General features: G+C 38.1%; 3 protein-coding genes across 5 annotated transcripts in view; all 3 read left to right on the forward strand.

The window, feature by feature from the left end:
- The window catches only part of ndufv1 (NADH:ubiquinone oxidoreductase core subunit V1), a 6,686-nt gene extending 4,371 nt beyond the window's left edge, over nucleotides 1-2,315 (forward strand). The window contains exons 7-11 of the mRNA XM_084130260.1: nucleotides 1-73; nucleotides 172-338; nucleotides 1,424-1,505; nucleotides 1,606-1,751; nucleotides 1,840-2,315. The exon at nucleotides 1-73 is cut by the window's left edge and continues 140 nt beyond it. Coding sequence (XP_083986386.1) covers nucleotides 1-73; nucleotides 172-338; nucleotides 1,424-1,505; nucleotides 1,606-1,751; nucleotides 1,840-1,917 — 546 coding nt within the window. The 3' untranslated portion in view covers nucleotides 1,918-2,315. The remainder of the gene's footprint in view (nucleotides 74-171; nucleotides 339-1,423; nucleotides 1,506-1,605; nucleotides 1,752-1,839) is intronic.
- A 1,385-nt stretch (nucleotides 2,316-3,700) lies between these two features.
- On the forward strand, nucleotides 3,701-10,127 carry LOC311093121 (uncharacterized protein). Its single transcript, XM_084130261.1, has 8 exons — nucleotides 3,701-3,720; nucleotides 4,601-4,669; nucleotides 5,009-5,099; nucleotides 5,200-5,540; nucleotides 6,441-7,991; nucleotides 8,785-8,976; nucleotides 9,091-9,286; nucleotides 9,381-10,127. The coding sequence occupies exons 3-8, from the start codon at nucleotides 5,011-5,013 to the stop codon at nucleotides 9,622-9,624; spliced, it is 2,613 nt and encodes an 870-aa protein (XP_083986387.1). The 5' UTR covers nucleotides 3,701-3,720; nucleotides 4,601-4,669; nucleotides 5,009-5,010; the 3' UTR covers nucleotides 9,625-10,127.
- Nucleotides 10,128-11,974: 1,847 nt separating this feature from the next.
- The window catches only part of kmt2ba (lysine (K)-specific methyltransferase 2Ba), a 31,310-nt gene continuing 25,993 nt past the window's right edge, over nucleotides 11,975-17,291 (forward strand). For 2 of the 3 annotated variants that reach the window (XM_084130549.1, XM_084130550.1), the window contains exon 1: nucleotides 11,975-12,435. In XM_084130549.1, the coding sequence (XP_083986675.1) occupies nucleotides 12,145-12,435 (291 nt within the window). In that variant the 5' untranslated portion in view covers nucleotides 11,975-12,144. The remainder of the gene's footprint in view (nucleotides 12,436-17,291) is intronic. The other variant, XM_084130551.1, reaches the window with a different exon arrangement.

A 17,291-nucleotide genomic window follows, 5' to 3' on the forward strand; every position in this document is an offset into this window, starting at 1 on the left:
CATGTCAACAACCCCTGCACGGTGGAAGAAGAGATGTCCATTCCCCTGAAAGAGCTCATTGAAAGGCATGCAGGTACACCTCATACTATCTGTACACAGACGTTTTTGTTCATTGTCGAATCATGTCCGCTCCTGAGGATTATTGATCCATAATTCATCCGATCCCTGCAGGTGGCGTACGGGGTGGTTGGGATAATCTCCTGTGCGTTATTCCGGGTGGTTCTTCCACGCCACTAATCCCACGTAATGTGTGCGACACCGTTCTCATGGATTTTGATGCCCTCGTTCAGGCTCAGACCGGCCTCGGCACAGCAGCACTTATTGTCATGGATAAATCAGTGAGTCCGTTTGTTAAATAACACCAGATAATGTCTAATAAGGGGAGAAGTTCCACTCTCAGTAAACTTCCGGCTTCTGAACTGGTTGCAGTTCCACTCTGGTTCCATATGAGGGCGCTCACAGGACGAGTGCAGAATGAATGGAGGTCTATGGCGCTATACCCATCAAAATCCACTTTTCTCAGGATATAATTTTTTGTCTAGTAATTTGAATGTTGTATTCGAAAGGAGATGCAAAGAAATTACACATTGCTGGGTGTTAGATTTTTTAGAGTCACTTATTTGCTTTAAAAAGTCTTTGGTGTTTTCACGCTCTGCACTTTATTTTCTCTCGAGGCATCGACAACACAGCTGACACAGGTAAATACACGAGACGAGTTTTTGTTTTGTTTGTTCCTGGTCCCGCTTCGGATGCCACGATGCCATCAAGCGGTATCTCTGGTCGTAATCAGTCCTTCACTGACCAATCAGCGTTCATTAGCAGAATTCTAGCGTGTTATGGGCAACAACAACTCAACCTGTAAGAAATCGAAAGGACATAAGTACTCGTTCATTCAACTTTCGACCTATAACCCACCTACAATCAAATCTGAGATTTCTCAACGGCAATCGGGTGAAAGAGACAAATTTAGCCGTCTAGCCCCATAGACTCCCATTCATTTTGCACTCATGGGCGATCGCCCCCAGTGGAACTCTGGTGGAACTACAACCAAAATTTGGTACAATAGGACTTAATAGGGAGTGGGCAGGCTCTCAGTAGACGGGCTCTGATAACACACATGGTTTTGTTTCTGTGGACTCGGACAACTTTAAAACTTTATTTTCTCCTCTTTTCTTCATTGCAAATTCCTATTAGCATTTTTTACGATAGGAATATTTAAATTAGTGAAACACAATAGACTAGAGACCTTATTTTTTGAATGATCTGTCATTGTACTGTCTATACAGTAGCTTAAGCATTCAGCAGTGTAAGATCATTTAAATCACACAGCACAAAAGCTCTAGACATTACCATCAAACTATCAGCATTGGCAGATGTCATTTCCGAATTTTTGTAATTAAAAATAAGTTTTGCCCCTTCACAGACTGATGTTATTCGAGCTATTGCCCGCTTGATTGAATTCTACAAGCATGAGAGCTGTGGGCAGTGCACCCCTTGCAGAGAGGGTATGATCATTAATGTGAATGCACATTTTAAGTTTTTTACCTGTACAATATGTTTTATTACAGTGAATATTTACTAGTCTGTCTTTTCTGTGCCTCTCAGGAGTGGACTGGATGAATAAGATGATGTGGCGCTTTGTGAAAGGCGATGCAAAGTCAGCAGAGATTGACATGATCTGGGAGATCAGCAAGCAGATTGAGGGCCACACCATCTGTGCTTTGGGAGATGGAGCCGCATGGCCAGTTCAGGTAAAGGCAGAGTATTTAAAAAAAAGAAAGTAAATAGATAAATAGATCTCCATGATTAATCTGTTTCTTTATATTTTGTTGTTCTTAGGGATTGATCCGTCACTTCCGCCCTTTAATGGAGAACAGAATCGCAGACTTCAAACAGAAACAGCAGGCGCGCGCTTGAAGGCCCCATATCTGTGTCCGTTCTCACTCATCCTATCACTTATTTAAGCAAAACCTACATTTTCTCTCTCTCACTGATGTGTGAACTGCTGGCATCCATCTTTTGTTTCTATTACATATATCAGTGGGATTGAAGATAAATCTTTAAGTAGTTTTAGCAGAGCCTATCCCATTATGGTGATGGACTCAACAGCATACTTGGATTTTGGATGACTTATGACACATTATAGAGTGGAAACTGTTTGAGCAGATAACATCACTCACTCAATACTGAGTAAATGGTAATGGTTGATGAAATTATGTTAAATCCTACTGTGATGTTAAGGCTGTTTTCTTGATAAGAAAATCTTGCACTGTATAAACACTTCTTCGTGGAAATAAAGAGCCTAAAACTTATAACAGTGTTTTTTCGGATTGGTCATGAACAGAGATTGAGTTAGGTGGACGCAATATTTGGACGATAGTAAGTCTTAGTGCTTCTTGGTATTCAAAAAAAATAAATAAATGGGGAAAGGGAATATAAAGATCAGTTTTCTCATTATGTTTAATCCCATTGTGAAAATAATGTAATCATTCTTTAGTCTTGCTTTATATCTATAATGTTCTAATTTACTAATACATTTATATGACTTTTCCAGTTCAAAATTACAACAGATTGTTTTTAATTAGAATTTCTAAAATAATTTGTAGTAAGATTGCAATAGAGGATTTTTATTGAAATTCTTGAAATTGATAGACTTTAAAAAGTCTCCAAAAATATTTCAATATTGAGTCTCTCAATGCACAGCATAATCAGGAAAATGTACTAAAACATTTAACCAATTTAAAAATAAATACATTTTCCTTGAGTTTCCCATGACTGGAAATCTCTGAGGTTTTCTGATTTTTTTTCTTGATTTTCTTAGTTGTAGTCAACTACCACAAATAGAATTTATGAACCAATCACAAGACTTCTATAATTATACCAACCAAGAATCAGCCAACCGCTTGTTTAAACGTTGATCTATCAGAGAAACTCTTCAGCTTTTGGACATCCTCGATTTTACATTTGTGCCTTTTTGTCGCGATGTCAAAGGTAAGATAATCTGTTTCTCAGTACTAACTGAGTTACTGTGTTCAGTGGGTTTCCAAACGCAGTTGCTCAATCCTGCAGCTGTAGGCTAAGTTATGGTCGGGTTGAGATATATCTGTAAATGAATGATGTAAAAAAAATAATTTATGAGTTCATCTTTCCCTCCAAAATTCGCTCTGCTCTGTTCTGTCCGTGGTGCTTCAGGTCCCCCCCTTTTTTAATGGGGGCCCACATGGGGAGAATTTAAGCAAAGTGGTACACACACATATGGGTAGATGACGTGACGCATGTTTTTTCTGTAATTAAGTGTAAATATTTACTGAACTGCATTTCTCAACTAAAACAACACATGCCAGTGGGGCATAGAACATCATTTTATTTCAATATTATGATTTTGGGACGTAAAATGTATTTGGTGTTGTTCATATTTCAAGGTGAATCGCAAAATGTCATGCGGTGTGACTAACATTGATGACTAAAATAAAGCAGATATGTTTGGAGCAGCTAATAAATGCCTTGGCATTATTTTGTATGTATTTACTTAATTAACTTAAGTTTTCAAAATGCTAAAAAGTACTAAAATAATATTTACAGTACATTTAGTTTTGAAACACAAATGCTGTCCTGCAGTGTGACACATAGGATATTAGATTTTTGTACTGGCATTTACATGGACAGCCATAGGGGTCCTTTAGTCAAGCCCACTCCAGGAAGTGCTAAGCAGGTTACAAGGTGAGTGTTGTTAATCTCTTATTAATTTGATAAATTTCATCATTTCTGTTAGACCATGAACGTGTCCATTTTTGATAGTCCTGTGGTGTGACTGATCTAGTTCGAGAAAAAAGAAAAATATTTTTTAAAAAGAATCATATTCAGGTTTAAAACAATGAACTTATTCAGTTACTGTAATGCTGAAGGTCAGTCTTGTATAGCAATGACTCAAAATGGCTGCAAAGGTGAAAGAGTCCTGTGGTGTGACAGTCCGTCCTGTAGTGTGACATATTAGGATTGTTTGAGATGAGCAAAATCTGCGCAGAACCGATCACCGGTGATCAGCGCGAGATGCATGCTGGTTAGAAATGTGTCCAAGTGCGGTCCGCCTTGCTCTGATGTCATGCTGACGTATGTCAAAAATCTCTCGCGAGCGCAAGGCGGACGTGTCGGATTCTGCAGTCGAGCGCAGTTGCTCTCCACCGACTGCTGATCAAAAGAACGATGGGAAACGACTTGCTTGACGACACAGCTTAATGCTCATTGAACAACCATGATGTATTGTTCTCGTTTAAACTGTTTGATTTTAAAACTCTGATCTCATGTTTTTATGTGTTTAAATGATGTGTATTTGTAAATGATCCCAAACTCTCTGACAGTGTGATCTATGGGTTATTTGATTGTTTTCATATTTATACAAATATATTTATAAAACATCTCTGTAATTAAAGTAAAAATGATTGATAAACATGTCTTTGGTATGTTATTAAATGGTTTTTTTGTTCATTATAATTATTTTCATATAAAAGCAACAGAACTTAAATTACATCCAGTTTATTAGCAACACTGTGCATGAGCGTGAATCCCGTGAATCCTGCGATATCCATCTTTGATCTCACAGGTGTAAGATCCACTGCGAGAAGAGAGAGATCTGTCCATCTGCAGCCGCCTACTCTCGCATACATTTCAGGTTAGGCTAGGCGCATCTCAAACAAGCCTAATTACCGGTAAGTCAGATGTCTAGCTAGATTCTCGTCTGTTATATTTGCAATATTAAACATAAATATAAATATATCTCTGTCTCTATATATACTCACTGTATATTAAACAAATATTGTAAATATTATATATAATATACCTATATTATACATATATTAAACATAAATATATATCTGTCTTCATTATACATAATATACCTATATTATACATATATTAAACATAAATATATATCTGTCTTCATTTGTTTGTTGTATGTGTATGTTAACGGTCACTGATCATTGTTTTTAAAGTGATTTTTGTCAGTTTTTAGGCATGAGCAAAGAAAGGACAAGGAGGTACCGGGAAAGGTTAGCACAGGATGAAGCCAGGCATGAGGAGATCCTGAGGGAGAGAAGGAGAAAGTAAATAAGTTTATAATAGGGAAATTGAGTTGGTGAAACATTCTCTAAGACGTACACTTGTATAGAAAACATGTAACAGCTGTCTCTGTTCCATCAACAGATATCAAGAAAAGAAAGCTAAAGGAGAAATTCAACCACAAAATATAACCAGCCTCCCAAAACATAAGAGAGAAAAGCTTCGTGAGGAATGGAAGAAGACAAAGGCAAGGAACAGGAAGAAGAAGAACGATCTGGCAGCCATTTTGGATATTACTCCCCCATCACCCGAAGAACGTGATGTGTCCTTTAGTCCAGTTCATCTTTCTCCTGCTCATGGTTCTATTTCCCCAATTCCAAGTCCCTCCCAAAAGGCGAACTGTATGGTTCAACATGGAAACAAGAATGCCTTCCAGTGGCCTGACAAAGAAGAGACCATGTACTACTCGCGGAGTGACATAATTGGTAAGATTTCAGAGCCTGAGCCCCATGGTCGAGTTGCGAAGTTAACGAACATGGACTGGCTCATGTTCAACACATAAGTTTGCCATTTCTCATATGAAATAATTTCTACATCTTTAAAAAAAAAAAAATATTGGCTCTAACAGCTTGTCATGTTTATGGTCTGATCTTTTGTTAGTGACGACTCCAGAATGTCAAATTTCTCTTGTTCACTGGAATCTTTGTTCAAACAGCTGAATTGATGATTTTAACATGCTTTTAATTATTTTAGCATGATTTTAATGACTTTCTCCTGAGAAACAAGATATTTGTTTAGTCTTTTAAGTTAAAAATAGAAATGAATGGTCTTTATGACTGGGTCTGGTTTTATAACGTAAAACTAACCCATATGAATCGGCGGTTGAAGCGACTCGATCTGATCAATGTTTATATGTGAATAAAAGCCTAAATTAAACTGTTCATCAGATGAAGAGATCAAGTCGCCCGATTCATATGGATTAGTTTTAAAATGTCTTTATGAACTTTTTGAAGCGCCAAAGTGGTAGTTGTGTAGAAGTCTATGGAGGGACAGAGAGCTCTCAGATTTCATAAAAAAAATCCTTATTTGTGTTCCGAAGATTAACGAAAGTCTTACGGGTTTGGAACGACATGAGTGTTAGTAATTAATGTCAGAATTTTCATTTTTGGGTGAACTAACCCTTTGACTTATGTATAGAATAATTCATGTTGTCTTTTATTTCTCCTTTTGGCAAGTGGGTTCTAAAAGGCTTCATAAGGACACACATGTGCCCTCCTCCCTCCAAAGGCCCCACCTCAAGAGCTCTGCCCTTTGGAGTGAGAAAGGCATTGGGATGCTCACTTCCAACTGAATTTGCCTATAGTTAATCTTATTTATTGTTTCAGGTAAAAGAATTTGTCTTCCTCTGGGCTGGATTCGCACTTTGCCCCCTGCCAATCACACTTGGGTGTCAAAGGCCCTGTTTAGGTGGTCTCCAGAAAAGCAGCCTGAAATGGACTATGCTAGGATAGATAGATTGTGGTGGTACCCGCCATTCCCGCCTCTTACCTTAACCGAGGAGCCAGAGATGGGACGCTACTTTGGTCATGCATTGTTTCTCTGGATGCCACGAAAGCTGTGGAACGTCGAGCTTACCTGTCCACGTTCAGACTGCGTGAAGGAAGAGCTCACGTCAACAGGTCTGCACCAGGAGCTCAGACAGGTAGTCCACTTAGAAAGGTCATACTTCATGGCATCCGAGTGTCTGGTTTGTGGAAAATGCAAGCGGGAAGTGATTAGCTGGAGTCACGATATAGTGTCACAACTTGATATTGGACATAGAGTTCAGTTCCCTTGCATTCTTGCATCACAGGCGGCATGCGACATGATGGTCGTTCGCCTTAACCGTCAGAGATGTCTGGGGACCAGCATCAGCCAAATCCAGAAGAAACTTGAGGAACATCACACTGAGGAATGGCTGCAAAAGACTGTACAGTATCTGACAGATTGCAAAGGCTTTGCCCATCCTGTGATGTTTCAAAGTCCACCTGCCATGCTTCCTCTTCCTAAACACTGTTGGTTCAGGCAAGTGTTTGCTCTGGATGTACTTCACCGAATGAATGAGATAAAGACTAACATAACCTCACAGTTTGGCCGCGTGCTAAAGATGGGTTCCACCAAGAAGTTTCTCAGGAACTTCTCAGGAACTTGGGCGACCAGTGTCGCCAACGAACAAGGGCAGGTTATTATGTCGGTGCTTACAGAAAACAAAGAGTCCGGTCTTGAAGCGATGATCTCAGGTGTCATACATAGGTACAAGGAAGCCGCTGTGGCTCCTCCTGAGATTCTGTACGTCAACAGAGACTGCTGCGAGTCCAACTTTCTTAGGGCAACATTCATAGACTGGAAGGACATGGAGGTCAGGTTGGATATCTCGGAATTCATGGGGCGGATTGCTGCAGGCTGCACGTCAGAGTCGCATCAGATATACGCAACCTTCATGGACCGCCTAAGCCATTGTATTTTCGAATGGGATGAGGAAGACTTGAAGCAGCTGAAGGAGGCGAAACGTACCATGCTCAAGTTCGATATCCTGCAGCCTTCTGATGATGATCTAATGCATCACCTCAGCAAAAGCGAGCTAGCTCTCCACTGTAGGCGAACCACGCGCGATGCAAGAGACATTGAAGAACGCATCACAACGCTCATTCAGCTCTATGATGGCAAGTCGGGATGGGATTCGTCGGGAGTGCCGCTCTTTAGTTCCAATAGAATGGCTGAGATATGGGATTTGCAGAAGAAACATGTGCCGTGTATAGTGGATCCTTTTGGTGTACAACTCTACGAGCAGACTGGGACACTGGTGGTGGGAGGCCACATTCTGCCAACCTACAAATGTGTCAGAGGTTCCACCTCTGTTGAATCCTTCCACCAGCATCTGAACCAGCTCATTCCAGGTAAAAACAGTATTGAAGTCAAATATATGGAGTTTGATTTGAAAATGCAACACATTATTGTAACAATGATCCAGCAAAAGTTGTATATGGCATCTGTTGTGGTTGATCTTCAACCCCTTGAATGGTAGCTGTTTTGTAGCTCAAAATATTTCTACTTTTTTTCACACAATATCATGCCTTTAATGTCCTAATTATGTTATGTATTCTGGTAACTTCACAACTTTACTCTTAAAGCTTTATGATTTTATTCTTACAATGTTACTTTTATTCTTGAAAAAAGGTTTTGGATTATAATACTGCATTCAATATCATTAAATGATGGTATTATTTAGAACATAAATGAAGTTTATTAAAGCGTCAATAGGATAGTTTTTTTTGTTGCTTTTTCTTTCTGTATGAAAATTATTTATCCATTTTCTTTTTCTTAGTGTATTTACTTAGTTTTTAACTAATTTAACCCATTCTTGCCATGACAATCACCCTAGATTCTGACATAAAACAACCAAATAAATAAATAAAAATAGATTTTGGCACTTAAAATTCTGTTGTAAAATCTCATTAGTGTTTTTTTTTTTTCATTCATAGATGACATTTTATTTAGACATAATTTATCTTAATGCAAATTATTGGGCAACTCATTGGCACTGCAATGCTATGTCCAATGTACACTGTTTATACAGTAAATCAAGTGCATACACAATACAGAAAATGTGCAAACATAGTTTGAAACATTCATATGCTGTACAAAATATAATGAAATTTAAGAGACTAACCTGTATGTATTTTATTTCAGGTGTGCCAACTTGTTCTACATTTTTCCAAATCTACTTGTTGGATGCATTGGCAAGGTGGAATGAAGCTACTGCTGTTACCTCTGAGAGCCTGAAGGCAACCTCATCTTTTCTTCAGCATGCTGTCAACCAGCTTGAAGAGGAGGTGTTTCAAAAGAAGGTTCTGTCTAATACTAGTACAAGTAAATACACTGGTAAGTTACATACTAATTCCAGACAATTAATAAAACATGCTTAAAACGTGATTGTATGTGTTCCTTTTTTCGTTGCTGGCCAATTCATTTATTTTCAACTTCCTTGTGTTTTAGGTGAGCTGATTGGGTTGGAGTACCTGTACCGGCAGAATGGCAATGCGTTCCAGGACAGCAATTTTATCATTAGACAGATGGAAATCACTGACGTCCAAGTGGCCAGAAGTGAGAGCTATTCCAAAGAAGAGGACGTCTGGGATTGGACGATCACACAGCAGTCCGCCCCATCTCTGTTAGAAGATTCTCCATCAATGTGTGCATAATATACTTAAGCTTTCCACAACGTTTTGGTGGTATGTCAAGTATACACTTATTAATATTAATATGCATCATTCAATCTTTTCCAGAATAAGCAGAGGTTCCCAGTTTCAGGTGGAGGATCTCTTTGCACCCAACACATCCTCACTGGCGAATGAAATGACGGATCCAGAGAAGGTTGTTTCCATAAAAGAAGAGGATAGTATGGAGATTTATTGTGATGACAAGCCCCTCATTTCAAACTTGCCTCCATACACTGTGATGGAAAACAACAACACAACTCAAGAAAAAGCCTCACCAGTTCTTGAGTTCTTCAGTTCTTGCTCTTGCTGAAACCCAGTCAGGTTCGTCCTTGACTTTGCCCCTCTTGCTTTCTGGTCCTTCTCTGTCAAAACAAATGATGGTGGTTTTAACACCTTCCACACAAAAGATTGATGCACCACCACCAGCAAGTTGCCATTCGGTTCCTGTTCCTTTCACCACACAATACTGTTGGAAGAGATAACTGGTCAAGGAAAAAGATGGCAGTTATACCAGGAAGTTTGTACGACGATATATCCGGTTCAGAAAGTGCAATAAACAGAGGATAACGTCAACTCATCTGCGGTATTATGGTAACTGGTATTGTCAGGAGACAGACACAAAACCCTTTGCTGAATGGAAAGCTGAACTGTTAAAGCAGAGTTCAGGGAGGAAGAAGTTCTGAAGGGTGGGATCACCAATGCACATCCGGCTACATTGCTCCTTTAATTTTAATTTCATTTGAACTATTTTTGTGATTTTGATGCTTCTAACCTAAATATAATTACTGTGCTGCAATAAAATCATTCATTGCATGACAATGGACCTGAACTGGTTTGTAAACATTACTCAACACTTTTACATGAGCAATGGAGCATGAATTTCTTCATAATTGTTTTTTAGGGATTTTTTAAAATTTGATTTATGCTTAAAGTTGATCAATTATTGCAATTGGAACCTCATTATAAACCCTTCTATTAATAAGCCAAAAAAAAACACATTAAAGTTTAGTCTAAAAAAAGAAACTAATGATGTGCTCAAAAGATCATACATTCTGCTGTAGTTATCGATGGAATATTGTCCATATATATATTTGTTTTTGCTTATTTATGTAATATTTTCTTCAAATCAAACTTCTCACAGAATCAGATTTCTCCACGAGTCATATATCACCCGCATCACCTATAAGTAGACTTCTAATTCACTTGTAGAAGTTAAAACGTAGTCCTGCCCCGTGTGAGGATCGAACTCACGACCTTCAGATTATGAGACTGACGCGCTACCTACTGCGCTAACGAGGCTGTGACGACACTCTTTGCAAAGGCTTCTGGGAAAAATAAAAATATCGCTAGTTCACGGGAAATACCTAGTTTAAATGATCGTGATTGATGATTTTTTATTAATGTATATATGTATTTATTTGAGAAAATACTATTTTTGTTGAAATAGTGATCGGTAGTTACCTTAGAAGCACTCTATGCTTAGAAGTGGCCTGATAACTGCGGATGTTTACACAATGGCGACCTCTAATGGGAGCAGCCGAGAGAGAGCGAGAGCGTTGCCTAGGTGTAGTATCAATTTGTGTGTATATTCATTAAATATTGTTAATATTTTACTTTTCCCCAACCCAAAACGTTCTGCTAGTGCAAATGACAAAATAATTCATTAGGCTTTAAATGATTCACATTCACAAATAATAATTACTTACAATAGCTATAAAAGTCATTCTTACGTTTACTTAATAAAAATCAATAAAATCAATAAAGATTTCACAGCAGAAAGACACGTACCACAGTGTGAAGTTTTTATGCCTTTTACCAAGAGAACAGAAGGCATGTAGTAGATTGTGTGCAACAGGTTTTGCAACAAAGTTGATAATTTAGAACACTTAGAAATTAAAGTATCAAATATGATACAGTAGGCTGCTGTGTCATGTTTGATACTTTCATTTCTAAGAGCTCTAAATTATCAACTCTGCTGCAAAATAACTTTTATAGCTATTGTAAGTAATATTTCAAGATAAACATTTACTGCAGAAAAGCAACTTAGGTTTGCCTAATTGTCCATAGGCCTATGTCATTTTTAGAAAAATCATGTTAAAAGTAACTATCAAATATGATACAACAGACTTTTGAAGAATGATTATTTGCACATCTCTCAATCATCATTGAATTGACTTGCATTGGATTATTTTGATTACTATTCTTATAATATTAATTATTATTATGTTTTGTCCCCCACAATTAAAACTACAGGGCTTTAAAAACCAAAAGCATTTATATATATACTCGTATGCTATTGGGACATATAGGGTGACAACTTGTGCTATTGGGACAACAAGACAAGTTGTCTTGCTATACTGTTAATGATCTCATTGATTTACATTACAATGTATCAGAATTTTATTTTAATTTTTGGCCATATAAACAACAGCAAGTGCATCAAATTACACATTGCATTTGCTCAGTTTAGGCCTCTGAAGAAAATGCAGGTGTTTTTTCCCTCCACGAGTGTGAACTCCATATTCTCACTATATATAATAGGCTAACGTTACTGTATTAAAGTCTGATGTATCAAATATGATACAAAACATAAAACACACATGCAAACTTTTTATTTATTTCAGATTTAGTTTTTTAATGATTTAGTTTATATGATTAAACTGTTGAATATATTATGAAGTGTTTACAGAATGACGCTTCGGCAAACGGCCAAAAAAAGAGAAACACTTCATCTCCCATAATGCCGTTCGTTTCCTCCGCTATCTCGCGCCTTTCCATCTTGTTCCTCTCGAGAGCTCAAGCGCCGTAGTTGTTGTTGTGGTATGTAATAATGGCGGCAGCAGGAGGCGGATTACCAGCCTCGGCTGTTGTAGCAACCATAAACACCTCCGCCACCGTTCGCTGCCGTTTCCCAGGTCGGCCATGGACGTCTCGGAGCCTGTTGAGGACGGAGAAACGCTCTCATATCGGTCGGGTGAGGGATGAAGACAGAAAAGGGCCGAGGCCCGTCGACGTTGGAGCTACGCTGAGAGAGGACCCGTCACTGTCGTGTTTGCTCGGGCTGGCGGAGAAACACAGGCTCCAGCGCGAGGCGGGATTCTGCACGAGCGGGAGCGATGAGGTGAGCGATTCGCCTAGTAATACCGACCGTGCTAATAATTCACAGCAAGTGCATCAACAGCATGTCGCTGAGTGGCTTATGTCAGTTCCTGCAGAGATGCATCCACCTGATCACAGTTGCACGGTCGTGAGCTTTACAGATTACAGAGATGAAAAGTGCTTTAAGGGACGCCCGTCATATGGTGGGCTTTTGCCGGGCTGTGGCGTTCACATGGCGGGTGTTTAACTGTGGTTGACGGTGTTGCCGTGGCTACGGGGATTGTGCGTGGGTCAGTGAAGGTGCGGTGTCCGCTAATTAGTTATGAGGGAGTTTGTGTACAGTCATCAGCTTTAAGACTTAATGTCAGTGTTGCTGACGGGCCTGTTTGTCTGAATAGTTAATATTAGTTATTTATGTTAATGCCAAGTAGGCGTGGTGTGCATCAGAAATAAGGTACAGTAACTAATGATGTATTCTGTCAGGAATCGCCATTGGATGAGTAGAAATATTGCATGGTTGTAAATAATATATATATATATATATATATATATATATATATATATATATATATATATATATATATCCCAGATCCATTTGTACAACGTCAGGTAGCATTGTTTACAAACAAGTGAATTGCTTCGGGAACACTTTACAATAGGTTAAATAGTTAATATTAGTTAACTACTTTAGTTAACATGAACTAAGAATGAACAATACTTCTTCAGCATTTATTAATCTTAGTTAATATTATAACATATACTAATACACTATTGAATATCCACTTTTAATTTTGCCAAGTTGGTGATAAGTCCTGCAAAGCCAGACATATGAAACAATAGTCAGAAAATCGATTTTTTTATTAATTAAACCATTGGTTGAAACTTTAGACAATATTTAAAACTTGTAGTATGATCTAGATAGAATAATAGAATATGGATCGCTCACTAGAGGAGAAAAAAACAACACTTTTTTTTGTTCAGAGGCCCAAACTGAAAAAAATAGTTTAATTTGATGCAGATTCTGTAATTAATAGGCTATACCAAAAAGATAATATTCTGGTAGCTGCTTGTAATGTAAATCAATGAGATTTTTTGGTATAGCAGACTACCGGTACTACAAAAATGCATAAATGTTAGTTGTCATCCTGTTTCTCCTAATACTAATATATTAGTAAGGTGATATTTAAATGATTCGTTTTATGATCAAAGCTCTGCAGTTTTCTTTGCAATGTAATATCATGATGATTGAGAGATCTCTAATTTGACCTAGTTGTTCTTTGGTTGTTTATTATAGTCGCTGTACTTTTTTAGGGATACTACTGATTTCTTATCATGATCAGCCAATACTGATCCTGATCATTCAAGCTTGATATGTAAGATCACTGATAACTTTTTTTTTTTCTTTCAAATAAAGTAATACCACAAATGTTCCCTTGGTTATATTATTTATGGTAATGTTGTAATTGTTATTTTAATAAAAAAAAAACTTTTACAATGAACATTTTAATAGGTCTTTAAAAACATTTTGGGCAAAACTATCCATTTAGGATTTACTATCCATTTACTATCCATTTAGGATTTAGAAAATTGCTGGCTGTCAGTAGGTGGCGGCAAGGGACAGACTATATGCGTGAGTCATCATTACGTGAATTTATTCAACGAATACATGCATGAATGAAGCAAGATGTCGAAATCAATTTAACTTTTAGCTAGGGGTGTGTGATATTGACAAAAAATGTCAATCTCAATATTTTCTGGGATTTTATCGCTAACAAACATTAGACATATGTTGTATTGTGTTGGTACCTTGCAGGTTTAGGACTTTAATATTTTTTTCTGAAAAAAGACAAACACAAATAGTGGTGAAAGCCAAAATATTAAATATCAAGGATGAATATATTGACCACAATTGAGTTATCCACAATTTTTTTTAGATTTAGAGCGAAATTACAGGGGCCTTTCGTGCTGTGCAGTCTGTAGCTCCGCCTGAGAGAGATCTGTTTCTTCTGGATTGTGAATAGCAAAAATGCATCACAATCAAATGGTTTATTATTGCATATAAAAAAACCATCTTGCAACATAGAATTTCCAAGATAACGTCTATATAGCAATAATAAATAGTATGCATATTTTCTTATTTTCTGTTGTGCCTGACGGCAGAACTGGTAATGTCGGAGCTTATCGATATTGAGGTCTTTGATACAGAGTTTCCACGGGTCCTTGAAATCCTTAAAAGTTTGTGAATCTGAAAAAAAAATGTCAAGGCCCTGGAAAGTTTCTAAAATTAGACATGCATAGATATAGGTCCTTGAAAGTGCTTGAATTTATTTTGTGCAAGAAGTTTTCTGGGAAAAATTCCATATTCCCTCCGGTTCGCTAATGTTATTTCGCCAACACTTCGTGGCCTATGAATACTAGCTTGCTTTATTTATGTTAGTTACGCGCATTTACGCATTACGTTAAAGTCCCTGTAAAGTCAAAATTAAGTATGTGTTCTGAGTTTGTCACACCACAGAAAAATGTGTTATTAGCCACCCAGCCAAATTTGAATGATAAAAAAAGCCGGTAAGTACATAAAATAAGCTATCAAAATCTTGAAAAAATGAGCAGTAGTCTCTGCTCTCAAACGCTGGAGGCGTGTCCGCTGGCTGCGCTGAAACCACGCCCACTCGCGGGAAAGCTCGCTGCCGTTGCCACACTCAACTGTCACCGCTACAGCCGGAATGGATGCTCCTAGCAGCTTAATTTGTTTTACAAAGCCATACATGTTCGAGCCTGGACTACCTACTATAATTATAACATAAGCACACAAGGCAACTTACACTCATTGGTGGGCACGCACTGCCGACGATGGCACTAGTTGTCGGACTCGGCGCGACGGGAGGATGAAGGCCGAGGCGGGAGATAACGTTAGTCGGTTCGGCCCCATTTAACGTTAACGTTACCAGTAACAGCGGATTATCAGTGAATCCCAGTTGTCTCCGACGAAAGTTTATAAAACTATCCTGTGTAAAATGACCACTACAGAGGAGGGTTTTGGCGGTGATCCTCAGCTCTCCACGTGGCTCTTCACAAAATTAATCCACCTCTTGTTGATATGATAGTTTTTCGGAAATTTAAATAAGGACACCGAGTTTTGTACGTGATCGCATCCAGGTAATACGCATTTCCGTGACGAAGGCATAGCTAGCTAGCAAACTGTAGGATGTAGTAACTAATAGTACTGACAGTAACTCGCGATTGAGTTGCAAACTGATGTGAATGGGCTCCAATGCGTCATCAAGTAGGGGCGTGTCCAGGAGCTCAGGGGCTCCAGTGCGTCATCGAGCCCCCGTTTTAGCCCCGCCCAAATAATCCAGAACACAGCAATGGTGAAAAACTGTTTAACGGTCTAATTCCACAATTCAGTACTTCACAGTTCACAGTCTTTGTAATATGATTTAGCAATACATTTCTAACATTTATAATGTGTTTAGATTTTTTTTTTAGAATTGCCTTTACAGGGACTTTAAGTGTTTCCCGTGTGAGGTACTTTGTGTTGTACTTTGCCATGATGTTCACGCGCACTAAACTGTAACAATGTATCTTACAAGGTAACACGATGTAACCTTGCTCTCACTTGAAATGTGTCCCCACATTAAGTCCTTGAATTTAAGGGTGTTGGACCTGGAAAGTCCTTGAAAGGTCCTTGAATTTGAAGTTAACCAAGGTGTGGGAACCCTGTTCATAATTTAGCCCTGGGGCCCGTTTAATACCGGGTTTCAGTACCTCAGACACCGAGAGCAGATGACAGAGGCATAATATCCAATGAATTTGATGTGAGTAGATTAAAACAATGGCCGGTAACATGCATACTGTATGCCTAACTGTGTGTGTGTGGTACAAGCATACTTATTAGCAAATAATCAGAATAATTAAAATTGTGTGTAAACTGGAGTAAAGTGTTCTGCTTGTGTCATGTAAACATCGTACTGCGATTAAGACCTTACTCTGATTATTAGAAATTATCACATTATTTGGTGCGCACATTGTCAATGTTTCAGTCCCTTATCCACATTTAGTTTTTTGGTAATGAGCACCAGCCTTACTAGGTTTACCTTAAATTATAGGGACTTTTTCACAAATTCCCATAGCTAATACAGTGAATCATAATGCAGTCTGATTCAAAGCTGAACCAGTATAGGACTCATGTTGAGCTTTTATATCACACATTGTAGACTGATGCAATCCGATCCTGTGCTTTGAAATTCTGAGGTATCTGCAATCAGTCGGTTATGCAGCATCATCTTTACATGAGAGGACAGTTGCACTTTATGGGGAAAAGAAAAACTGAACTTGATTTATTCAGTCTGAATCCTTATGACTCATGAGTAGTGGAAAGTGTCATTGAATGGTTTGTCAAGGGAGGCTTATGCATTGATGTTTCTCTTTTGTAGACATTTTCCCCTGATATATTCGAAAGAAACTGATAGATTAGATTGACGATTTAAAGATTCTATTTTGTGTAATGCATATTTTAAGTATTTTAGAAATATCCTGGAAATAACCTCTTCTCATTTTGAAGAACCAATGTCGATTCGCTGTATTCAGTTGATGAATAAATAAAACTTTAATGTGCCTCCCATCCAATAAATCGCAATTAGCTTTGTGCTTTACTTTTGATATGAAACAGTCTAAGCTTTCAGACTCTGTCACTTTTATTAACCTAAGCTATAACCTAATTCAGTGATGAGGACTGTTCTCTTCTGTGTCAGCATTTCTCACTGCTCACTATATTATAGTGATGGAGCAGGTTTCCCATGTTACGCATTGAAAAAATGAGTGTTGTGTTTGAAGCCTAGGCTTAGTATTCATGGAAACAGTTTTTTGTTGTATAAC

This window comes from Abramis brama (assembly GCF_963993115.1).
Source record: "Abramis brama genome assembly, chromosome: 12".
In the NCBI taxonomy this organism is placed as follows: Eukaryota; Metazoa; Chordata; class Actinopteri; order Cypriniformes; family Leuciscidae; genus Abramis; species Abramis brama.

Coding starts and splice junctions, on each gene's coding strand:
- LOC311093121 (XM_084130261.1), top strand. CDS start 5,011: ATGAGCAAAGAAAGGACAAGGAGGTACCGGGAAAGGTTAGCACAGGAT. Junction 7,992..8,784: donor TCTGAACCAGCTCATTCCAG/GTAAAAACAGTA, acceptor ATTTTATTTCAG/GTGTGCCAACTTGTTCTACA. Junction 9,287..9,380: donor TTAGAAGATTCTCCATCAAT/GTGTGCATAATA, acceptor AATCTTTTCCAG/AATAAGCAGAGGTTCCCAGT.